The sequence below is a fragment of the Schistocerca piceifrons genome, chromosome 8 (assembly GCF_021461385.2).
Source record: "Schistocerca piceifrons isolate TAMUIC-IGC-003096 chromosome 8, iqSchPice1.1, whole genome shotgun sequence".
Classification (NCBI taxonomy): Eukaryota; Metazoa; Arthropoda; class Insecta; order Orthoptera; family Acrididae; genus Schistocerca; species Schistocerca piceifrons.
Window position 1 is genome coordinate 292,126,559 of NC_060145.1, and position 26,435 is coordinate 292,152,993.

General features: G+C 37.9%; 1 protein-coding gene across 1 annotated transcript in view; it reads left to right on the forward strand.

Annotated features, from left to right (window-relative positions):
• The first annotated feature begins 493 nt into the window (after nt 1–493).
• The window catches only part of LOC124711940 (protein odr-4 homolog), a 42,507-nt gene continuing 16,565 nt past the window's right edge, over nt 494–26,435 (forward strand). Inside the window, exons 1-4 of the mRNA XM_047242199.1 lie at nt 494–703; nt 780–947; nt 5,402–5,607; nt 16,267–16,444. Of these exons, the coding sequence (XP_047098155.1) occupies nt 608–703; nt 780–947; nt 5,402–5,607; nt 16,267–16,444 (648 nt within the window). The 5' untranslated portion in view covers nt 494–607. The remainder of the gene's footprint in view (nt 704–779; nt 948–5,401; nt 5,608–16,266; nt 16,445–26,435) is intronic.

Below are 26,435 nucleotides of genomic sequence, written 5' to 3' on the forward strand. Positions count from 1 at the left end.
TATTTCATTTCTACTTCTTTCATCGTGATACCATTCAGCCAACTGTTTAACCACAGTTGGTCTTGAAACCCGCAGTGTCATCTCTATGCGATTCACTCGTTATCCAGCTTTGTATTAACGACACAACGTTGCAATGAAAAATCATCGTTAGCACGTCAGGTACGCCTGTTTTTATAATATAATATATTTTATAATATAATGTATTTTAATGTTTGTTTAAATTACACAGACCTTACAACATTTACGTAGCTGAAGTGCAGTCACATTGTTGATGTGAACGTATCCCTCATTAGGGAAATGAAAATAAAGAAATAAATGAAAACATTATTATCCGACTGAGGAATTCTTCTCTTAAGCCGTAAATATTTGTAGTCTCTAGGTGTTGGCAAATATTCACAATGTCTTCTTGCGGTCTCCAGATTCAGCATAGCATTCTAGTTGTGTTTCTGTCAAACAGCAATTATTATATCGCTGCTATTAATGCCACAGGGCACAGATGCACATGAAGCTGTCTGCGGCAAAGACCACGTAGCCACGAAGTATGGAGTGCCGTATCCGTATGTCAATTTGAAACATAATGCAGACATCGAAATAGGTAACTTACAGAATGGGAAGACAAGTACTTGCCGAGGAAGGAATTTTGCCGAATCTTCAGGCACTTGCCAAACCAGATTGTTATGAAGTCGGTTTAATTATTGGCCAGGTGTGTGCGAATGAGATTTGGCTTGTAGTTTGTTGACATTTAATATTTGAGCAGTATAGGTTATGTTTATCCGTAGACATCTGGACAGCGAGATTATGTGATACACCTGGCGAGAACGCCAAGACCTGCTAATAAGGATGAAACTGAAGATACGCAAGATGAACGAAAGAGACCGAGCGATCATGTTGTGATAAAATCATTTAAAGATCTCCAAGAACATTGGATTGCAGAGCACGCAAAACATGTAAGTTCTAACAAAGCAGCTGTGTGCCGTATAGAGTAGGCAAAATGTCAATGTGACAACGGTATTATATTGTAGTAACCAACTAACAAATGGGTGAACACTTGGTACTAACAGAATTCGCGTTCTTTGTCTGGAAACATTGTCACTGTTGCTTAAAACATTATTATTATATGGATAATTTCCTTAAAGACTATTCACAAAACAACGAGCAGTGGTTCGGAAAGACAGTGTTCTTAAATATGTGCACTAATATGTTATTAACATATTGAGCTCCATAAACACACAATCATCTTCTTATTCGTGATAATAAATACTTAGTAGCAGGCTTCCACTTAGTAAATTTTCTGATGACTACATATTTCATTGAACTTGTAAGAATAAGTGAAACAAAAACGTGTTAACTTCTTACATTATTGCTGAAACATGTTTCATAATGTTAGCTTGTGAAATATATTGGTGTACATTTTAGAGACGGTTGTATGTTAAAAACAGTAACTGTCTTGCAATAAATAAAAAAATTATGGTCCACATTGATGTTTGTGAGTCTAATTTTGTGTTGTCATTCTGCTCCATGTGTGTAGAGCTGTATACTATTATTTAGGCTACAATTTTTAGGATGGTTTTCCAATCAGTCAATTCAGAGTCAGTCTGTTTGTAAAAAATGAGTTAACTGTAGCCTGTATGTGTCCAACTATTATTGTTGTTGTTGACATGTGGAAGACATTTGAAGAAATTCACTGTTAAGGAAGTAAAACATAATTCCCACCATGTACAAACACACCGGCACAACACACAATTTCTATTTTGCCATAATTAGATCTGTTCAAATTCATGGAGGACTATTTTAACCAAATGTAGCAAATCAGAATATAACCCCAATATTTTAGGGAATAAAGGAAGTTATCAGCTGAGCCATGCTGCCTTTACAGTGTCATTATATTGAAGCAATCTGCAGTCACTGCTGGAAATACTGATTTTTCTTAATGCTGTTGTCACACCCTTATAAATAGTGTGGGACACAACATTAGTCATCTAAACCCGTGAATAGTGGGTGTGGTTTTGTTCTGTAACATAATGGTGATGTACCATGTGATACCATGCATGTGCTAACAGAAGGAGAGCATGACACTGCTATTATCTCCTTGTCTATATACTATTTTTTAGAATATAGGTTGTGGTGACAGATTGATCTGTAGCATAGTCCAAAGTATAGGTTAGGTAGAAAGGGGGCAGTTTGGTGAGAATTTGTGAAGCGGTATCAAAAGCTTCACATATTCCAAATATTATGTCAAACTAATTGAATAATTCAATATTGAACTGTTAGCTGGTCACATTAAATCACATTCTAAACAATTTTTTGTTTGTAATGAGAGTTAAAATCTTTTTTTTTTCCTTTATCTGCTCTGGATTTGGAACACTGTGACTGTCTTGTTAAAGGTTTCAGGAATTACTGCAACCAATTTCCATTTTTTCTTCAATTTTTATTTATTCATGACCGTAATAAACAGTGATTGGTTGCAGTAATTCCTGAAATCTTTTTTTCTTGTCATTCAATCATTCATTCATCATATTACATAGATCCTATCAAGCTGGATAATTTTCAGTGCTGTAGCGTGAGTCAAGATATTCTTTAATGAAGACAGATAGCATAGTTAGTTAGTAGCATGTTCCATAGATTATAGATTCTTTTACCAAAATTATGTTGAATGAGCCAGTTTTCAGCATATGTTTGTATATTTAGTGTTAACATTAATTGAAAAACTTTATTTTTGGGTCTACTAGTACTGCACTGATTAATGTTATTTATTCTTACACCATTGCAATTTAAGTTGCTGCTTTAGTAAGGAAGGTGTTACTTTGGGGAAAAAAAAGCTGTTATTCCATTAATGTGTAGTCTGCCATGAGTCGACTGGCAGCCACAGCAGATCCTCACATGTAACACCATGGCCTGGCATGGAAGTAAAACATCCATCACTATGCATGCAGCAGTCATCATTTCCCACACCATGAGTGTGGTCTTTCGGCACACATCACAAAAAATAAATTGAAGATATCTCCCTGAACATGTGATGGCTCTCACGAAGGAGACACATTAAATGGTAAACAACAGCCTTTTGAGAACAGTATTAATGGTTACCCCCTTCGAGAGAGATCTGAATAGTTGTATCCATTAGCAGTTAAATTGTGACTTAGACATGGAATATACCTCACCTGCCCTGAAGAGGGAAGTTTAGCTGGACTGTTCATCATGTTTATGTGATTGGCTACTGCTTAGTGTTTCTGATACAGGGTGATTCAGGACGTACGTCACATAATTTGTGAGGTCATTCTATGTGTGAAAATAAATATTAAAAGAATTCGTAGCAATGTGTGTCCAATTTTCGATTGTTACTGAACTGGGGTGGGTTGAAAATGACACACATCCATGGATGAATATTAGTGAAATGCTTTGTAGATGCTGTGGTGGACAGAATAATGGTGGGACAGATGACTGATCCATCCTTCAAAAGGTCTCCACAGTCCCATACCCATCTCAATGTACTTGTCCAAGGTGTGTTGTGTAGCACACCAAACATCATCTCAAAGGGCTTTAATGTGGGCTACAGCATTGGTGATACGAGCAACAAGTTCTTCATGTGTAGCCACCTTCGTAGCGTACACCTGCCCTTCAATTAGCCCCATAAACAGAAGTGTAATGGGGTTAGGTTGGATGATCTGGCAAGCCAGTTGATAGGTCTGCCATGATCAATCCACAGTTGAGGAAGTGTGTTATTCAGATACTGGGCTACATGTCTGATCATTAAATTGGTGACCCATCACATTGCAGGTACACTTGCCATTGTTGCTGTAATGTTATGTCTTCCAGAAGTGCAGACAGGTCCCAGCAAATGTATGTATGCTGTGACTTTCCTGTGATTTGTCAGGAACACAAGCCCTACCACCAGGTTATCAATCATACCACACCAGTTGTTCTCTGGCAGCCTAACTTTGAATCTTGTTTCCTTAGTGTCAAGAGAGTTCTCCATCACCCATGAATGAGAATTGTCAGCGTTTTTAATACCATTGCATGCAAATGTAGCCTCATCTGTAAATAAAGTGTGTTGCATGACACCTCTGTGTACAGCAAACATTTGACAAAATTATAGTCTCCTTACCGAATTACCTGGATGTACAAAGATGTTGCATGGGCTGCACATGGAATGGGTGCAAGCCCTCGGAATGTAAAGTTCGCCACACTTGCAGTTGTGGAATATAGAGTTGACTGCTTAAGTGCCGTGTATTGGTGATGGGACTGAATTGTACCATTGCAATAATGTCTTCCTTTTCCTCAGCTGACTCGACAGCCTCACATTCTGATGTTACTTGTATACTGGGTAGTATTTTGGATTTGTATAATGTTCAAAAAAACCCTGGGAAATTCTCTGTCGCAGGGGGTTTGTTGATCAGGAAAACGTCTCTCATGTTCTGTCACAGCCACATGTGCATAACTACCATAACTACTGTAAACAAACAATACATCTTCGTGGGTGAACATATGCTTCATGTTGATATTCACGGACATGATGGACTTGTTCAATTAAACTCTCATGCACAACACGCACACGGCCTCACAACTGCACACTGAGTCAACCCACAATTGCACACTGGGTACGCATGCAGTTGTTGCCTTGGTGCAAGTGCTTCTATCTGTTGGAGAATCCCAACACCTCTTGTAGGAGTGATCAGTCATCTGTCCCTCCAGTATTCTGTCCACTATAGTGCCCACACAGCATTTTAGTAAATAATATTCCAACTTGTTTTCACAGTCATTCATGGAAGTGCGTAGTCTTCAACCTGCTCCACGTCCATAATGATCAAAACTCGGGCACATGTTCACAGGACGTTTTTGGTTTATTTTCACAATTACAGCAACGTCACAAATTATGTGACATTTCTCCTGAAATCACCCTGTATATGGTGTACATTGTAACCTGGACGTTGGGGTATGCTACAATAAGCAAAAAAGGGTGCAAATCTCCAACAGCTAACATTTTTGTATTCTTACAGCACTTGTATCCAAAAAGTTTTCTTTAACATGTCTGACTTTGGGACTGCCTCTAATAAGCATGGTGCATTGACACAAGGAATGGTTAACATTTTTCTTTATGTTGTGTGTTCTGGCAGAATTGTGTATTGTTCCTTTTTATGCTAATATGAGATGTGATAGATGTGCAGCAGGAAGAGAGGTAGTTGCAATAGTGGTTTCATGAAAGATAGCTATGGGAAGTTCAGTAATGTAGGGCACACAAATAAGCAACGAAAAATTAGTGAGAGGAGGTTAGTATTAGCATACCCATTTTATTGTTTCATAATATCATAAAGTAAGTTTTGTATTAATGTACTGTAGTGCCTTAAATGGAGATTTGAAGAAAATAGTGTTTAACTTGTTTACTTATGTGTTTGCTGTTTTACAGGTCACTCGGATGTTGCCAGGTGGTTTCTCCGTTATGGGAGTCTTTACAGTTGGCCCTGGTGATGTTTTTGCAGATTCATTAGGGCTGAAACAGCTGCGGCAAGTTTTGGTCCGCATTAAAAAACATCTTTCCACTAATCATTTCCTTTTTGGTGATGGCTGCTCAGTTGACAAGTTATTACTTCATTTTGACAGCAAAACACACAAGTATGTTTCCTGACTTGAGTGCCTTCATTATGTTTTTGCACAACTTAGTTAAGAGATTTCGCAACATTAATGATTCAGAATTCTGTTGTTCCCGAAATTTAATGAGACTGGATAAGTTTTCTTGTGGATATTTGTCATGTAAAAACAAAAGTTTAGTTGTTTGAGAACAACCGTAAAGAGAGTGTTCCCATATTTGACACAGAATGATGAACTTTCCACTCTCTTTTCTGTCTTGCCCCTGAAGGAGAATTGTATTTATTTTCTGTTTTGTAACCTACTATAGTACAGATTTAATTAACTGGTGTGTGTACAGTTTGATTAAAATTATGAATGTGGCCCTATCGTGAATCTAACCAAGCTATATATTTGTTTTGTAGAATGCATGTGATTTCTGTTCCTACAAATCGTATCACAATTTTAATATGGTGATAGAAAGTAATGAGTGGGATACAAACACCCTATATGAGGGTTGTCTGTAAAATAAGATTCACGGTTATTTTTCACAATGAAAAATGTGTTGATTGGCATTAAATAATACATGTATGGAAAGCTTAGATATTTACCTATTTTTGAGATCAATGCGTTTATGCATGCAGTGCACCATCTTCTGTATACTTTCATCATAGAGCTCTCTCACTGTGCCATGAAGAAGTCTTAAAACCTCTTCTTTCAGCTCCTTTCTGCTTGTGAAATGCGTCCCACCCAGGTGTTTCTTCAATTCAAGGAAGAGATCGAAATAATTGGGGCTATGTCTGGACTGTAGAGCAGGTGTGTGACAGTATCCCATCCATATCTGTTGATGAGATCGGTTGCGTTACAGTCGATGTGTGGACAAGTGTTGTCCTGATGGAAATGCACTCCCATCATGAACATGCCATTCCTCTCGTTTTAGACGGTGCAGCGAAGGTTCTTAAATATTTCACAGTAATTATCTGTATTGATTGTTGTACTGGCAGTTAGGAATTTGCAGAATTATAGTCACTTCCCGTCCCAAAGCATTCTCACCATCACTTTGCTGGCAGATGGTGTTTGTTTAAACTTCTGCTGCTTCGGCGACACTGGATGTTTCCACTGACAGGATTGTTGTTTCATTTCTGGTGTTGTGTAGTAGACCCAGGTCTCGTCTCCAGTGACAATAGAGTTCCAGAATTCCTTGCCATCAGCTGTGTGGGCCTGAAGAAATTTGTGAGCTGCTTCCACACATTTCAGTTTGTGGACTTCTGGAACCATTCTCAGGACTCACCTTTGCACAAACCTTGGCATAGCCTAAATGATCCATCAAAATTTTGTCAATTCTGATCTTGCTGATATCAGGGATAATCCTGCAGAACTCCCGAACCATCACCCTTCAATCTCTCAGTATTGCTTCTCCCACTTTTACAGTTGTTTCATCCAAAACTCATGGCTGTTGAGAACAGTGTTCATCGTGGACATCTGTACTTCAATTTTTGTATTCTCTATATCATTTGCCCAAATTTTTATGCTCATACAAGTTTCTCCGAAGATTTCACACAGTTGGGAATGAATGTCTACCACCACAATCTGGTTTGCACACAAAAAATGAATCTCAGAGCAAAATTCACATCTTGTGTGAGACACAAGTGGGATTTCCATCTTAAACGACTGCCAAGCCAGGACTTAGTGTTGCAGATAGCTCGCGAGTGCGGGAAATGAGAGAGGCAGAGCCAAGCTACACACCAGTTTTGCTGGATCCTGCATAACAGCGTTGCTTGCAAGTGCAGGTTCTTGGGAACCTTATTTTGCAGACAACTCAGATACATACATGTTCTTTTGGCCTTGGCTACATTGATTTGGTGCTCCAACTCGACTGATGAGATGGGTTGTTGGGTGGGATAGGTTACAGGTGAAAGGTGAGGAAATGTTGAGGGGCTAGTGACCATGGGTTGGGGTGGAGGGGCAGCAGCAGAATGATACAGGGTTGGAAGGGGGAAATAGAACATAGGAAGAGGGAGACTGGAGAGGGCTTGTGAGTGAAAGGGAGGGCAGGGGCTACCTTCCCACATCAAGTTCACAAACCACTTTTTGCAACCTTCACCACGTTACTAGTATGTGGATCACTGTGGATGTTGCCTTTACAGGGTAGTCATAAATACTCTGAAAAAGCTTGTGAGGGTGTTGCAGGGCAGGTTGTGCCGAGAAATATTGTCAAGGAAAAAAACTGATACATTGTGCCATTTCAGAATTATTTAGCATTGGAGTTAGCCAATTAGGCCATTTTGCACACAAATTCAAGCAGCCTGCCAGAGGCAGTGTTTCGAGACACATTCTATGCATTCGAGGGACTTTTGTTAGCGAGTAATCACAAAAAAGAAATAATAATAATAATAATAATAAATCTGAATTTTTTATTTATAATTTCATGTGTTACCAATTCTGAATTTCATGTGATACCCTAGTGCCGTAAGAATAGTACTATTATAATAGTGCACAGAGTGGTGGCATAATGTAGTGGTTAAGGATATCATTAACATGCAGAAAGTTGTAGGTTCAAATCTTGTCAGATGATTTCTAGTTTTTTGTTCATTATTTGTGTGCAGTTAATTGCTTTAAATGTAATGTTTTTCATTTCTGCTTCCTTGTAGCATAATGTTAATCATGATACTAACATTTCATGCATCTATTTTTCTTCCTATGATTGTTTCACCTATTGATATCTTTGTGCATAATATTGAAAAATTTGAAATTGGCAGTTTGTCAGAAACCCAAATATGAAGTAATTTAATTATAAAGACTGTGCAGTGGTATCAGAATTTTAGTTTTTGTTAAAAGTTGTAGAGGGTAATTGTCAGTCAAACATTTGAAACATAAATTCTTGTTGTACTATGGAAAAAATAATGCAGATGAGGTAATGGGAAGATGGAATTATAAGAAAAATTAAATTCAGTCACAATAAGGGACAGAAATAATAAATGCAGTAAAATGGACAGAAACACAAAATGTTAAAACAGCTGAAATGAAATAGACAATATATAAAAATAATCAAAATCACTTGAACAGAGGTCATGAATGAAAAAAGAATGTAAATAACATTTAGACAGGGCGGTGATTCTTCTGGAAAATCTGGAATTCTCAGGGAATTACATTTCATCAGGAAAATTTGGGGAAATCTCAGGGAAGTTAAAGAATTTCATAAAATGTCAGGATATTCTGCATTTGTAACTTAACACTGAAAATGAATTTTATAATGTATTATAAATCACAAATTTTAAAATAATTAATACTTAAACAATTATGAGTATTATTCCATATAAATTACTGATGTTTAAAAACTGAAGTTAGAATACAGCTTATGGCAGGTACAGTAGCTTAGCTGAGAGGAAAGTAAAGTCATTATGTTGTATGCTGCCCCCTCTCCCTTTCCCCCCACGCACCATTATTTTATCATGAGCCTCTTGACAGCATCTTCCTCCTTACACCTGGAATTCTCAGGTATTCCCCTCTCCCATCTCCCCCCACCCCTAAGTTTGAGTAGCCACCATGTGAGAACAAATGAGAAAGTGCATGTTGTGATTACAATGATGTGACAAAGGAATAGAAATAAAAAATTAAATTTAAGAACATAATTGAATAAACATGGTGATCAAAGTAATTTTGATGATGATTTAAAAATAAAAAAAGTTAAAGCAGCCGTTGAGATTCATACCCACAACCTTCTGTGCATAAACAATGAGTTATCATCAATCTAGGCAGTACTATTATGCTTAAGGCACTAATGTATCATGCGAAATACTGGTGCTTTCAAAATAGAGATCCCAACCCTGGGGACCTCTCCTTGTTAGTAGACACTCAGAAATGTAATAAAAAACATGAAGCAATATTCCCAAGTCGTTCATTTAACAACAAAATAATCAAGAATGAAAAGTAACTAACTATTCACAACAGCTGCTAGTGTTCTCCTCCAACCCAAATGCACACATGGCACTGTTGTGTCAAGAAATCTGCAAGTTTTCTGAATTCAGAAGTTTCCCTGGTTTCATCAAAGCCTAAATTATTCTCACAAGACACTCTTTTACAATGTCTGCTGGTGTCGCTTTGACAAATCTCTGCATGTGGCCACACAGATAAAAATCTAAAAGGGCAAAATCTGGGGCTGGACCGTATTTCCCAATCCGCCTCTGCGGATACAATGCATCTAAATGCTCCTGTACCCCATCAGCGAAGTACAGTGATGTACCATCATCTTGGTACACATTACGTAACAGACTACTAGAGGAACGTCTTCTAAATACAATGGAAGGATGTTTTTGTGCAATGCTAAATACATCTATCCATGGAAATGAGGAGGAAGTAGGACAGTACCCAACAAACAGTCTCTTATATCTGCCCAAATGTTCACACCTATTTTATGCTAATATGATTTCGCATATATGCTATGTGCATTTTTGTCATTTGAAATGAGGCTGTTTAGAGGGCTCAATGGCCTTTCTCTGGTGAAACATACTTAACCTGTCCACAACACTATCCTTTTGAAATTTGGAATTTCGATGCATTGTTTTAAGTGTCACAGGGAATACTGATTCCAAGAAAGATAGTCCTCTTTCATTAAGTTGTACACTTTCTTTATGTGGTACAGACATAGGTTTTTGTCATGTAGCATGTCCAATACTGCAGCGTGCAAAACCTGTAGTGACAAACAGGTGGATACATTTTACCATGATTAATTTTCAGGCATAATTTATTTCTCAGCACAACCTCACCACCAACACTCTTACAAGCTTTTTGCACTGTTTCTGAACACCCTGTAGACCATGGTCTATCACTGTCACACACTAAATATTCTGCTGTACTACTGACTCCAAACTTATCACCTCACTCATACATGCAGCTAAGTATATGCTAACCCATAACTACTTCATGTTAGAGGGGAACTGATAGTGGTATCAGATGTGCCGTCTGCCACACACTGTAAGGTAGCATGCAGGGTGTAGATGTAGATTTAAAAGATTTACAAATAAATTTGTGCATGGCCATGAGACATCATATGCAAACCTGTTCAAGTGCAGTATTCATAATTGGTTTGTCTCTAAAACATAATTGTGATAACCCATTTATATATCTCATATCTACCAATGAACCTGGCCCCAGCTGTTAATTTAACTGTAGAAACAACTACTACTCATGTCAGATGTCAAATTTTTATGTTGTGTATATAATCAGATTTATTTATATGCTACTAAATGCAGGAAATATCCCATTGCTGTACTGCCAGGAGTAGCAATTGGTTTCATATCACCTCAAACACTAAGAATATTAACAGTAAATAAAAAATTTGTCAATTTAGGAATGGAATCCTTCTCAGCACGTAAATAAATCAGTTTTCCTGACACTATTATTATTTTCATAATTCTAATTTCAAATATGTATAAGGCAGTCATCTATGAAAACCAGTGGAATTATTTAGATCAGTGCATACTTGAAAGATAGTTTCAGTTTGAGTATTTCTGTTGTGAAAACTTTTTTTATTCATTCATTCAGTTTGTCTTTCATGAATCCCGTCAAGATGGGGAGCATTCAGGGATGTAGAAAGAGTCGAGCTGTACATTAAAGGGGCAGAAGCTGCCAGGGAATGCTACTTCTGTAATATACTGATAAGGAATTATGATTAGCGCTAATGTAACCACACTATGAATTATGGAAATTTTGTGTGTATATTATGAGAAAATGAGCTACTGTTGTTTCTCTTACTCTACTCATCCTGTTTTATCTAAAGTTTTAAACAAAGTGTTTAGGTAACTTTACACCGACAGCTGTCAGCAGTTTGCATATCAGCATAGTCAGGATCTGTTTGTATTAAAGATTAGAGTTCACATATATCAGAACAGATATTTGGAACATTATAAGAGGAGGGGCTAATGCAGTATTCTTTTACTTTTTCTTTATATCTAGGTATTTTAAATTTCTTGTCTCCTTTGTGGTGGTTACATGTTGTCATAAACTTCTGCACTAGAGTATAAAACACTCTTCTGAGCCATAGAAAGGGATGCATAGCCTATATGAATTTTTTATGCCTTATGAAATATGTACCTGCACATCTAAAAAGCTTTAGATTATTTGCAATCATACATCCAGTTTTCTCAGATTACTATCATGGCACATACTCTTTTTATTAGACTACCAAGCAAATTACAGATGCCTACCCATCTTCCTGCTGCTTAGTAAGTGTTTTTGCTGCACACCTTTATGCAGTGATGACTTCCTTTCTGAAAGATGAGTTGCTTGAATGTAAAAACCTTGGATAGTATTAAATGATAATAAGCAGAAAACTTGAAGCCCAAAATTGGTTATGCTGTATTACTTAAGATGGTCAGAAAAATGTTTTTTTCTCTCTTCTTTTCAAAATTGTTATAGTTAGTTGAGCCAGTTTATTTTTTAAGATGCTTCCTTACTTATTTATAAACTTAGACCAAGTACCAAATTTATTAAAGTCCATGTACCCTTTGGCATTCAGTAATGGAAATAGTGAGTGAGCTACCATTTGCAGAAAATGATTTGGTAATTATCTCAAAGATATGATAACTATTTCTTCCATTACAAATATATTCCATCAGATAAAAAAAACCTTCTCATGTTTTATTAACTGGAATACCTTTAACTGTTAAGAAACAGTATTGGAATTGTAGTAATAATTTATTGATCAAAAATGTCTGTCATATCAGGAAGCAATATTTATTGCTTGTAAGCTTTTGTTATTGAAAGTTCAACTGGAACCAAGCAATGTTGGAATGCAACGAAACCATAAAAGTTTGATGCAGATTTGTGAGTAAACAGATGAAGGTAAATAAAATAACAGAAAAAGTTAATTTTTACGTGGTTTTGAAAGATTTTCTCTTGAATGTTTTTTTTTTTTTAATAACACAGTTTTAAATTTGTGTAATTAGGCCCAAGACTATATCTACCACAGCCGCAAAATAAGTGGGGTATTTTTCCCCTAAATGCCAAAACTTCAGTTTTTAAACATATTTGAACTGAGCACATTACTTGTGCCAAAATATTTTTTTTGTGCATATGGGTAATTAGTACCCTGCACAATTGTTTCTCTCTTGAACGTCAAGTAGTCGAAGGGGTATGTGTATCCAATCGCCATATTATTGAGACACTGAACAGCACCTGGCACTGTCTCCCATGTGTGTTTATCTTTTTGACAATCTTTAATTCAATCATACATGTAAGCTTATGCATTTGGAAATATTTAACAGTCATTCTTTATAAGACATAATACCATCAGTATTTCATTTTTTATAAGACATAATACCAACAGTATTAAATAGTCACCATACAATTACTGTAAATCAGGTCCTATATGTTTGTACATGTCTACCACAAGATGTGAGGGACAGTAAATACATAAACAAGATGGAAATATTCACAAAGCTTTTGGACTGTGTTTTTGCTCAGAGCTGACGGACTAATAAGAACATATGGTTGCTCGACTAAATTGTCCTGGCCAGCTACACTATACCAGCAAAGTGACGTTGGGTATCCAGTTGAAGTAACTGAGGGCAACAAGAGTAAAATAAGGGATACAGAATGGAGGAGGGAACAAAAGGGTAAGAACTGGGAGGGAAAGAAAGCAACACAGTGGGGTAGGTATGGCACAGGTGAAGCCATCCTATCACAGGCCAGAGAAATTGCCTGTGGTACACAACGAAATGTTGATGGGCGAGACTACAGAAAGAATAGCGTTTGTGTACTCAACCAGCCCAAAATGTTCAGAGTTTGGATTAATAAGAAGTAGAGAAAAGTTAATTTGATGATTTTAATGTTTCAGGAGTACCACAAAGTCTCCCCCCTTTTGCATAGAACTTTCTGAACCATGTGAAACTGTAAGAAAATTCCTTCTTTGGGCTGCTGTTCAACTCTTGTGTCTCAGTGGTTTGGATGTCAATTATGTCATCAAACCATTGACCCTTCGTGAATTTCTGCATTTCAACATTTTGTGGTAGGTTTGTACTGCTAAAACTCCAACACACAACAGCTGAACATTTGCTACTTAACACTACCTGCTCAGAATGGAGTGGTTGAATGCACATCCGTTCATTACAATTGTTAGTTCAAGCTGCCACCATAGTTAATATGCTAATTTCACTTAAATGTCAGGAATAAAATCAGTCTCAGAACTTTTTGGATGGGCAGTGTAGGTTAATGGAGAGAAGTGGAAAGTGTGGGGACAGATGTGGAAATAAGTGACAGGTAGGGGCTAGTGGATGTTGGGACCAGGAGGATTAAGAGATCAAAGAATATGTTGTAAGGACAATTCTCATCTATATGAATTGGACAGTCTAGCATTGTAGGGGGGGGGGGGGGGGGGGGCAGGCTATACATGACTTACATTGTGAAGCAGCCAGTGAAGTAGAGCATCTTGTGCCCATCATAATGTTACGTCATTGAAAATCATCTCTGCTCTTAGCCACAGTTTGGCCTTGGCTATTTGTTTAGGTGGACAATTACTTGGCAGTCCAGTCCACAGAAAAGGCTGTGCAAAAGTGCCGATTGAGCATAAGGTAACTTCTTTCGCAGATGGCCCTGTCTCACTTAGGATAATATGTGCCTTTGATATGCTGAGTTGTTGTACATGATATTTCTTGCACCTGGATATGTTACGGGGCTATGGTCCATGCACCAAGGGATTAGGGGTAGACATGACGTTAGGATGGACCAAATACTTTGTAGATAGGGTGGAAGCATGCCATACTGAATTGGAGGGAACGATGTTTCTCACTCAGAGGCATGTTGAGGAATGATGATAGGATTTTGGTCCTGGCTCCAAATTGTGAAGATACGAATGAACTTAAACCTCCGGGTAGTTAACTACCTGGTGTGGTTAGGGACATTTCTCTGGATTGGCCACAAGTGGCATGTCATTTGATGATTTCATATGGGTGCACATGGCCATGCCATGGATGTAACTAACTTTTATTTTTGTCATACTGTTAGAGAATTGTCACACTGTACCTTCTGTCCAATATTCGCAAAGGTGCTGGTGCCTATGTGCCCAGTGAGCATGATCAAATTAATATGTTTTAAAATTATGGCTTATCTTACCACTGTAATACACTTGTGGTCTTGTGAATGGACCTAGGAAAGGTTGGAGACAAGGAGTTCCTGGAAAGTAACAAGAGAGTGGCTGAATGGCGGAGAGGGAAGGGTTAGGGTTCAAACCTGATATGAATTGGGAGAGGCAACGTTTTTGATTTCAGAGGTATTATAGCAAAAGTGTTCCCTCTAGTTATCAGATGAATGAGAGCAAACTTTGACCAGTGCACATGACTAGATTCATGTGTAATGCTGAAATAGAGAACTCTGGAATATACTGAAACTTCTGTATGTGATTGAACTTCTTGTTAGATAGGTTGATAGATGTACTGGACATGTTCGGGTTCTGGTTTTTGTGAAATTCTGGAGACTGGGGACTGCACATATTAATAGTAACTTGAGAAGGAAGAGATGTAATGAAGGGATGCATGTGCATGGATATTTTTTGTAGTAGTGTGTTTGACTATTTGTTGAGTTGACATGAGTAAATGCACAACGGTTCCTTAGGAATGTTATGTAGCCGTAGACATGAAGTAAATGACACTGGGTAGTTGTTACTGGTAGTAAAGTGAAAAATGTGAAATAAGGATAGGAAATATGAAAACATATGAAATGACTGTATATAGTTCACTGGAGAACTATTTCAGGGGATTGAAATATGATGCTGCAAAAAGAATTTATACTGTCAGCTGTAAGATAGTTCGGTAGAAAGAGAATATTTTGTTGTATATCTTTGACTAGCATATGCAAAGAAAACAATGCTTGGTTGGCCATATTAATCTAGTCATATGTAGAATGTGAATAATTATGAGAACAATGTGTGTTAGAGCTGGACAGGTTAAAGGATAAAAGGAAGCAGTTTAGTAATAAAATGACATTTAACTGAGGTCCTGTAAAATAGGCACCTGACACTGTGCTGTGCAGGCAGTGGCTATTACTGATGCTACAGGGTGTGGCTATTACTGATGCTACAGGGTGCCAAAAGGTTCAGTGTAATTCTGCTAGTGAGAGATGATAATACATATATGTAAAGAATGGCAAGTAGAGAAAATACAGATGGGATAGAGAATAAGACAGAATGCAGGACAGCAACAAAGGGCAGAAGGCACTAGGTAATTTGATGAAGAGAGCCACATAGTCATTTTAATATGATGATGGAAAATACTGGGAATAAAAATTATGTAAAGAGTAAGTTGACAACTCACTGTATGGCCAGTGTTACTGAACATACAATGTCTCTTCTTATTTAAAGATACTGTGTATTTACCTTATTTGATTAGGACACAATAATTAGACATTTCAAACATATTCAGTTCAAACTATGTTCTGTCACACTTCCCTACGTTTGCTTGATGATTAATCTCAAAGACATCTGGAATTTAGGGTTATGCACACATTTTTATTATTGTGAATAATAATCTCAGAAGTGTACTGTTTTTATGAAACATTTGGAGCATTCTTAGCTGTTAATATTCAGTCAGGGTGTGACAGTAATAGAAATGAAACCTAAGACCGTAACAGTTCATATTCATATTCAGTATTTCGTGTGCATGTGTATTTTGTTACACATAAAAATGTAGCTATTTTGATCTTTCCGATCTTCAGGCATACATGCAGACTGTTTAGTGCCGACAGCACCACACCATCTTCTGGCACTTCAGTAGACTGGAAATTTCAAACAGCACCTGCTAGATGGCACCAAATTGAATGCCAGTATGAGTTAGATCAGTTTTTCCCAGTCACTGAAGGCAAAGTTGCACAACCTATCAAAAAATCATTGCAGGTTTGTATTTTGATGGTATTCTATGTTTTTTAGATTTGCTAGTTGCAAACCTTCAGTTTTACTTTCTAAGATGCAAAAATTATATGTTACCATTTTCATCTGTGTTTTTAATACCATTCTTGTTCCTCTGGTTTATGGCTACAAGCTTTCAGTCTAGCCTGTACCCACTGTAAGATGATATAAATAATTCTGCTGGTAAGTGATCTATAATGAAGCTTACATGTATCTCCAAATTTGCTTAAAAATTTAGACAGTCAAACAGCATTTTCTCAATATCTGAAAATCCATCAAAAGTGGATGATAAAAATTTGATTAAAGATTTGAAGAGGAAAGAAAGAAAAAGGTTCTGTTAGCAAAGGAAAAAAAAGGGTTATAGCAGGATCACCTTTAAATTGAGTTTCAGATGTAGATTTCAAAAAATGTCATGTTCAGCAACAAAGAATGTAAATAATGTTACAGGCAGGAACATGGAATAATAATAATAATAATTCCCGTGGAGGCCCGGGAAAAGAATAGGCCTCCGGTATGTTCTGCCAGTCGTAAAAGGCGACAAAAAGAACAAACCACTAATAGGGCTAACCCGCCTTTTAGTGTGATTAGTTGGTTCAGGACAGAACGAAAGAAGCCTCGGACAAGCGCCGTCATGGTCGGGGACGACACTTGAACCCTATGCCCGCCCACAATGGTAACGACACTGCTAGCCAACTGGAAAATGATTTAAATCCAAATAGAGGTGTTTTGCAAGATATGCTTCCTGCAACCACCCTAGAAGGAAAACAGACAGAGGATGAGATGGTCAGATGAAGTTAATCGACACCTCATGTTCTGTTATTACCAAGCAACAAACCTAGGAACCAACACAACTGGATACAGATCACAAGTATACACAACATTTATTATCAGACACCCAGAATTAAAATTTTTAACAGAACAACGACTAGCTGATCAGATCCATGTAGTAATCAAAAATAACAGGATACCCAGTCAGAATTATAAAACATCAAACAACAAGTACAACAAATACTGGAACAAAATAATGTGCAATCAGAAGAAGAAGAAAATACAGTAATGGACTCAAACATCCCAGAGCAAACAAACAAAGAACAACACGCATCAATTAAACAGTCAGAGGAAAACAAAATCTTAAGACAGCCACCAGAACAAGCACAAATAGAACACGAAGTGACACACATGTTAGATATAGAAGAAAAATTTCAGCTGACATATATAGAATACAAAGACACAAATACAGACATTAGACCATTCTTGCATAGACCGCCGCCGGCCGCGGTGGTCTCGCGGTTCTAGGCGCGCAGTCCGGAACCGTGCGACTGCTACGGTCGCAGGTTCGAATCCTGCCTCGGGCATGGATGTGTGTGATGTCCTTAGGTTAGTTAGGTTTAAGTAGTTCTAAGTTCTAGGGGACTGATAACCACAGCAGTTGAGTCCCATAGTGCTCAGAGCCATTTGAACCATAGACCGCCAAATAACCCACAAGTCAAAACAACAATAAAAACTATCAACAAAATCATACACAACAAAATAAATGAAAACACAACTATGGAAGAGTTACAACTACTGGTTTATATAGGAGCACTCACTACACTAAATATACACATTAGGCAGAGATCAGAACCAACCAACACACGGAAGAAACCCACAAAACCAGCATGGCAACACCGGCTACAGATCAGAATAGAAAAACTGAGAAAAGACATTGGACAGCTAACACAATTTATAAGAAATGAAAGGTCAGAAAAAAATGAAAAAGGTTAGGTAAAATCTCACAACAAGAAGTGATAGAGCAATTAGATGAAAAGAAGCAGAAATTGCAAGCATTGGCCAAACGACTTAGAAGATACAAAAAAATTGAAAATAGAAGGAAACACAACCAAACATTCAACACAAGCCAAAAGAAATTTTACCAGACAATAGATAACACACATGTTAAAATAGACAATCCACCAAACATAACAGACATGGAACACTTCTGGAGCAACATATGGTCAAACCCGGTACAACATAACAGGCATGCACGGTGGATACAAGCAGAAACAGATTCATACAAGATGATACCACAAATGCCTGAAGTGATAATTTTGCAACATGAAGTCACCCGAGCAATTAATTCTACTCACAATTGGAAAGCCCCTGGAAAAGATAAAATAGCAAATTTCTGGCTAAAGAAATTCACCTCGACACATTCACATCTAACTAAATTATTCCATCCTTCATGAAATCCTCCCCACTCCACCAAGAGTGTCTTTCCGCCGTCCACCTAACCTTCGTAACCTCTTAGTTCATCCCTATGAAATCCCCAAACCACCTTCCCTACCCTCTGCTCCTACCCTTGTAACCGTCCCCGGTGTAAAACCTGTCCCATGCACCCTCCCACCACCACTTACTCCAGTCCTGTAACCCGGAAGGTGTACACGATCAAAGGCAGAGCCACGTGTGAAAGCACCCATGTGATTTACCAACTGACCTGCCTACACTGTGAAGCTTTCTATGTGGGAATGACCAGCAACAAACTGTCCATTCGCATGAATGGACGCAGGCAGACAGTGTTTGTTGGTAATGAGGATCACCCTGTGGCTAAACATGCCTTGGTGCACGGCCAGCACATCTTGGCACAGTGTTACACCGTCCGGGTTATCTGGATACTTCCCACTAACACCAACCTATCTGAACTCCGGAGATGGGAACTTGCTCTTCAATATATCCTCTCTTCCCGTTATCCACCAGGCCTCAATCTCCGCTAATTTCAAGTTGCTGCCACTCATACCTCACCTGTCATTCAACAATATCTTTGCCTCTGCACTTCCGCCTCGACTGACATCTCTGCCCAAACTCTTTGCCTCTGTATATGTCTGCTTGTGTCTGCATATGTGTGGATGGATATGTGTGTGTGTGCGAGTGTATACCTGTCCTTTTTTCCCCCTAAGATAAGTCTTTCCGCTCCCGGGATTGGAATGACTCCTTACCCTCTCCCTTAAAACCCACATCCTTTAGTCTTTCCCTCTCCTTCCCTCTTTCCTGATGAGGCAACCGTTTGTTGCGAAAGCTAGCATTTTGTGTGTATGTTTGTGTATGTTTGTATTTGTTTGTGTGTCTATCGATGTGCCAGCGCTTTCGTTTGGTAAGTGACATCATCTTTGTTTTTAGATATAAATTATTTAACAGTTACATTGCAGACCCACACAAATTCCCTGATACACTTACACATGGAATAACTTATCTGAAACGTAAAGACCAAGCAGACACAGCAAACCCAGCAAAATATTGCCCCATAACATGCCTACCAACAATATACAAAATATTAACTTCAGTCATTACACAGAAATTAATGGTACATACAACACAGAACAAAATTATAAATGAAGAATAAAATGGCTGTTGCAAAGGAGCACGAGGATGTAAAGAGCAACTGATAATAGATGCAGAGGTGACATATCAAGCTAAAACTAAACAAAGGTTGCTACACTATGCATACATTGATTACCAAATAGCTTTTGATAGTGTACCCCACTCATGGTTACTACAAATATTGGAAATATACAAAGTAGATTCTAAATTGATACAGTTCCTAAACATAGTAATGAAAAATTGGAAAACCACACTTAGTATCCAAACAAATTCAAATAACATCACATCACAGCCAATACAGATTAAGCGTGGAATATACCAAGGAGACTCATTAAGTCCTTTCTGGTTCTGCCTTGCTCTGAACCCACTATCCAACATGCTAAATAATACAAATTATGGATACAATATTACTGGAACATACCCACACAAAATCACACATCTGCTATACATGGATGATCTAAAACTACTTGCCAACTCAACCAATTACTAAAGATAACAGAAGTATTCAGCAACGATATAAATATGGCTTTTGGAACAGACAAATGTAAGAAAAATAGCATAGTCAAGGGAAAACACACTAAACAAGATTACATATTGGATAACCACAGTGACTGCATAGAAGCAATGGAAAAAACAGATGCCTATAAATATCTAGGATACAGACAAAAAATAGGAATAGATAATACAAATATTAAAGAAGAACTAAAAGAAAAATATAGACAAAGACTAACAAAAATACTGAAAACAGAATTGACAGCAAGAAACAAGACAAAAGCTATAAATACTTATGCTATATCAATATTGACCTACTCATTTGGAGTAGTGAAATGGAGTAAGACAAACCTAGAAGCACTCAATACACTTACACGATCACAATGCCACAAATATAGAATACATCACATACATTCAGCAACTGAAAGATTCACATTAAGCAGAAAGGAAGGGGGAAGGGGATTTATCGACATAAAAAACCTACATAATGGACAGGTAGACAATTTAAGAAACTTCTTTATAGAACGAGCAGAAACTAGCAAAATACACAAAGCAATCACTCATATAAATACATCGGCTACACCACTGCAATTTCATAACCACTTCTACAACCCTTTAGATCACATAACATCAACAGATACGAAGAAAGTAAATTGGAAAAAGAAAACACTACATGGCAAGCACCCGTATCATCTAACACAGCCACACATCGATCAAGACGCATCCAACACATGGCTAAGAAAAGGCAATATACACAGTGAGACGGAAGGATTCATGATTGCAGTACAAGATCAAACAATAAACACCAGATATTACAGCAAGCATATTATTAAAGATCCCAATTCCACAACAGATAAATGCAGACTTTGCAAACAACAAATAGAAACAGTAGATCACATCACAAGCGGATGTACAATACTAGCAAATACAGAATACCCCAGAAGACATGACAATGTAGCAAAAATAATACATCAACAGCTTGCCTTACAACATAAACTTATAAAACAACATGTTCCCACATACAAGTATGCACCACAAAATGTACTGGAGAACGATCAATACAAATTATACTGGAACAGAACCATTATAACAGATAAAACACCACATAACAAACCTGACATCATACTCACCAATAAAAAGAAGAAATTAACACAATTAATCGAATGATCCATACCCAATACAACAAATTTACAAAAGAAAACAGGAGAAAAAAATTGAAAAATACATCCAACTGGCTGAGGAAGTCAAGGACATGTGGCATCAGGATATAGTTGACATTATACCAATTATCCTATCAACTACAGGAGTCATATCACACAATATCCACCAGTACATCAATGCAATACAGCTACATCCAAACTTATATATACAACTACAGAAATCTGTAATTATTGACACTTGTTCAATTACCCGAAAGTTCCTAAATGCAATGTAACCTATACCGTACAGTTAAAAGGAAGTCACACTTGATCAAGGTCTCCGTCACCTTCCATTTTTAACCAGACATAACGTCTGAGACAAGAAAGAAATAATAATAATAGTTCAGAGTAAGTTAAAGACACAGAAGCACCAAAGAAACTGGTATTGGCATGCATATTCAAATACTGAGCTTTGTAAAAAGGCAGAATATGGCGCTGGGGTCGGCAGTGTGTATATACGTGTAAGACAACAAGTATCTGGCGCAGTTGTTAGATCGGTTACTGCTGCTACAATGGCAGGTTATCAAGAGTTAAGTGAGTCTGAACTTTGTATTATAGTTGGTGCACGAGCAATGGGTCACAGCATCTTCGAGGAAGTGATGAAGTGGGGATTTTGCCATCCAGCCATTTCACAGGTGTGCCGTGAATATCAGGAACCCAGTAAAACATCAAATCTCCGACATTGCTGCGGCCGGAAAAAGATCCTGCAAGAACAGGACCAACGATGAGTGAAGAGAATCACTCAACGTGACAGAAGTGCAGCCTTTTTGCAAATTACTGCACATTTCAATGCTGAGCCATCAACAAATGTCAATGTGAAAGCAATTCAACAAAACATCATTGATATGGGTTTTTGGAGCCAAAGGCCCCCTTGTGTACCCTCGATGACTGCACAACACAAAGCTTTACGCCTCACCTGGACCCGTCAACACTGAAATTGGACTGTTGATGGCTGGAAATATGTTGCCTGGTCGGATGAGTCTCGTTCCTAATTGTGTCAATCAGATGGACGTGTACGGGTATTCATGAATACATGGACCCTACATGTGGGGTGTGTGAAGTTGGAGTGATATGGGACCGCTGATACGTGTAGACAGGTGGCATGTGCGTAAGCATTCTGTCTGATCACCTATATCCATTCATGTCCATTGTGCATTATGATGGACTTGGGCAATTCCAGCAGGACAATGTGACGCCCCACACATCCAGAATTGCTACAGAGTGGCTCCAAGAACATTTCTGCTGGCCAGCAAACTTTCTAGACAAGAAAATTATTGAGCATATCTGGGATGCCTTGCAACATGCTGTTCAGAAGAGATCTCCATCCCATCGTACTCATGTGCTCTGCAGGATTTATGGTGTAAATTCCCTCTAGCACTACTTCAGACATTACTAGAGCCCATGCCTTATTGTTGTTGTTGTTTTATTTATTGGTCCTGTTGTCTACAAAGCAGCTTATGCATAAGACATGGGACAAGTCAAGTTATAAATATACAGCTGACAATCGTTTCTAGACATACATATTTAAGGTTACAATAAATACACTTATGTATAAGTATTTATATAACACACTTCATAAATTTAAATATTCTTCAATGGAGTGAAAGCAGTGATGCTGTAAATATGACCTAAGAGATTTTCTGAAGGTATTGATCTCAGTAATAGCATTTATGTTTTCAGGAAGTTTGTTATAAAGCTTAACTCCCATGTGAAAAGTACCTTATTGCCACAGAGCTATGCTGATTTGAGTTATATGTAAGTGTTTGTTTTGTCTGGTAAAGTGGTCATGTATATCACAGTTTTTTTGCAGCCAGCAGTCCTTACCTGTTACATTTATTTTAAAGAATAAAAGGGTTCCCGTAATCTATACACATGGTAATGGAGGAATACCAGATTTCTTAAACAGAGGTTTATGAGAGTCTCTACGCTTGCACCCAAACAAGATTCTAATGGCCGTTTTTGTAGTTTAAAAGTGCTATTAGCTGTTTTAGAGTTTCCCCAGAAGGTGACCTCATACGAGACGAGAATGAGAGTAGGCACGATACGCATTCATTACTGTTTTCTCACTGCAGCATGATTTTAATGAACAAATAAGGTAACATGTTTTGTTCAGTTCTGCATTGAGATATTCAATGTGCTTATTCCATCTGACGTTGCTCTGCAGCTGAAATCCTAAGAATTTGGTTTCAGTACTGTTACCAACTAGTTAGGCATCAAGAAAGAGCAATGAGATAAACATGCCCTTGTTAGGAACATTGTGGAATTTTAGTGCAATGGTGTTTTTTACTGTTTATTACATGCTGATTATTTTGTGCACAACTGCAAAGTTGTTTCGTGACCTCATTTGCTGTCTCCTTTTAGCAGAACTGGGGTGTCATCTGCCAATATGATTGTTTTATGTACATCAACATTTAAGTTTTATATCATTTATGTACAGAAGGGGTCCCATTACTGATCCTTGGGGTACATCACATTTAATTTGTATATACAGATGATGAGACTTACCAAACGAAAGTGCTGGCAGGTCGATAGACACACAAACATACACATGAAATTCAAGCTTTCGCAACAAACTGTTGCCTCATTATCAGGAAAGAGGGAAGGAGAGGGAAAGACAAAATGATGTGGGTTTTAAGGAAGAGGGTAAGGAGTCATTCCAATCCCGGGAGCGGAAAGACTTCCCTTAGGGGGAAAGAAGGCGTATACACTCGCGCGCGCGCACACACACACACACACATATCCATCCGCACATACACAGACACAAGCAGACATTTGTAAAGGCAAAGCTATAATGACAATGTAAAATGTTGCAGAGGAAAACAAAAAAATTGATTATGAATGAAATATTTAAAGTATGACATGGAATGATCATATTTATTTGCTTCCAGGCAAAGCAACGGCATGTTACTGTTCATTGGTATGATACTGGGATACTGCAGTTTGCTTACAAGAGGGGCTGCATACAAAACACTTGTATAGTACATACCTGTATACTGTATATATAAGTGTGTGGGAACATGGGGTAGTACTTTTTAAAATGTTCAGTAATATATAATCTATTTCCTCTCCCCCAGCAGTGTAAGGGAACAGGGTGTCCTTGGGGCTTCAGAAATGGAAAAATTTAAAGAAATGTAAAAATAAAACCACAAACTTAACAGGTTGCTACTTCGACACGAAAAATTCATTCAACACCTAATGTAGGCAGTTTGTTTATGTCAATTTCCTAAACTCAATCTGTTTCCATTTTACATTTCACTTAGGCTAGAAGACATGAGGGATCAGTCACTTAGTCTAAACAAGCCTTTCACTTTCGAAGGATGGTAGCAGTCTTGGAAAGTACAAGTCCTTGTCGTCAGTTCGTTTATGAGAATTAATTTATTTGTTCTGGTATAACTTGCATGAAATAAGTGCAAGTCAGTTGTCATCCATCAAATAAATGCTAAGGTTTCTTTTTTACAATTTGTGGGTTTGTAAATAAACTCACTCTACGTCAAAGTAATGATTTATTGGGAAAAAGCATGAATTCTGACACAGTGACTGTAAAAGCGCATGTCAAAATTAGTAGTGTTGTATCTATAATAAAGGCTGCAACAAAACTATATTGGAAGATTGTCAGCTGTTCATATGGCAAAAGCAGCCTTTAGTTATGTCAAAGACTTGAGGACAGCATCTGTTATTGCTCTCAGTATTATTGAAGAAACTTTCTGGCAGATTAAAACTGTATGCTGGACTGAAACTTGAACCCTGTACCTACTGGTGGAAGTAAAGCTGTGAGGACAGGTTTTGAGTCTTTGTTGGATATCTATCAGTAGAGCACGTGCTCGTGAACAGGCAAATTTCACAAGTCAATCTCAGCCCGTCACATAGTTTTAACATTCCAGGAAGTCATATCAGTGCACACTCCATTGCAGAGTGAAAATTTCATTGTGGAATCACTGAAGATGGCAAACAAAGAGTTGAAAGAAGGGCCAAAGTTGTCATACATGCATGCAGTCACCATACAACAGTGTCCTATAATCTAACCTATTCAATTCTTTTCACATACAGAGAGTGTCAACCTGGGGGTACCATTCCGGCAAAAACACTTGCTATTGGTTGGAACTGTCTGACAGCACAGCGAGACTGCGTAGTGCAATGTGGCATTGTGATAATATGGCAGATGTGCTGCACTACAGAGACTGTTGCATGTTACACATTTATTTTGCTTTTGGCTTGGTTCAGTACACAGTTAGACAAATCAAATCAAGTGACATGACAGATGTATTAACATTAGGACTAAAGAAATGGTAGTTAAGACAAAAAATAACTTCCTCATTTGATGAAGCAGCAGATATATTAATATAGCCTGCTCCTGATTCCTATTGCTGTTTACCAGATGAAGATGCAATCGATAGCTGCTCCCTTCTTGTGGCACTTTTCTTCATGGCTTCCAGCTTTGGTTCTTTATTCAAATAAATGTGTAATTCTTATAAATGTTGTTGTTCCGACACAAAGAGCAATCTCAGGACACTTTCATTTCAGAATAGAGCGACTTTGAAATCTCTCTCTCTCTCTCTCTCTCTCTCTCTCTCTCTCTCTCTCTCTCTCTCTCTCTCTCTCTCTCTCCCCATCCCCCTCCCCCTCCCTCCCTCCCTCCCTCCCTCCCTTTCTTGGACTCCATTTCCATGAGAAGCAGATAATTCTAATTCTTCTTCAAACTGTAACACTGTTTTCCATGCTAGCATTGCAGACTGAAGAGCAGCACAAGATACAACTGATATCCAGTATTCATTAAGCTCTCCTACTTCAGTTTTTACTGCTGGCAAACCTGATGATTTATCAATGCTTTGGTATTTAAATGCAATATAGTCTGCAATGTATTTCACCTCATCTGGTAGAATATCAGAGATTACAGAGTTATCACACACTGTTACCATATCTGTAAATAAGGTTTT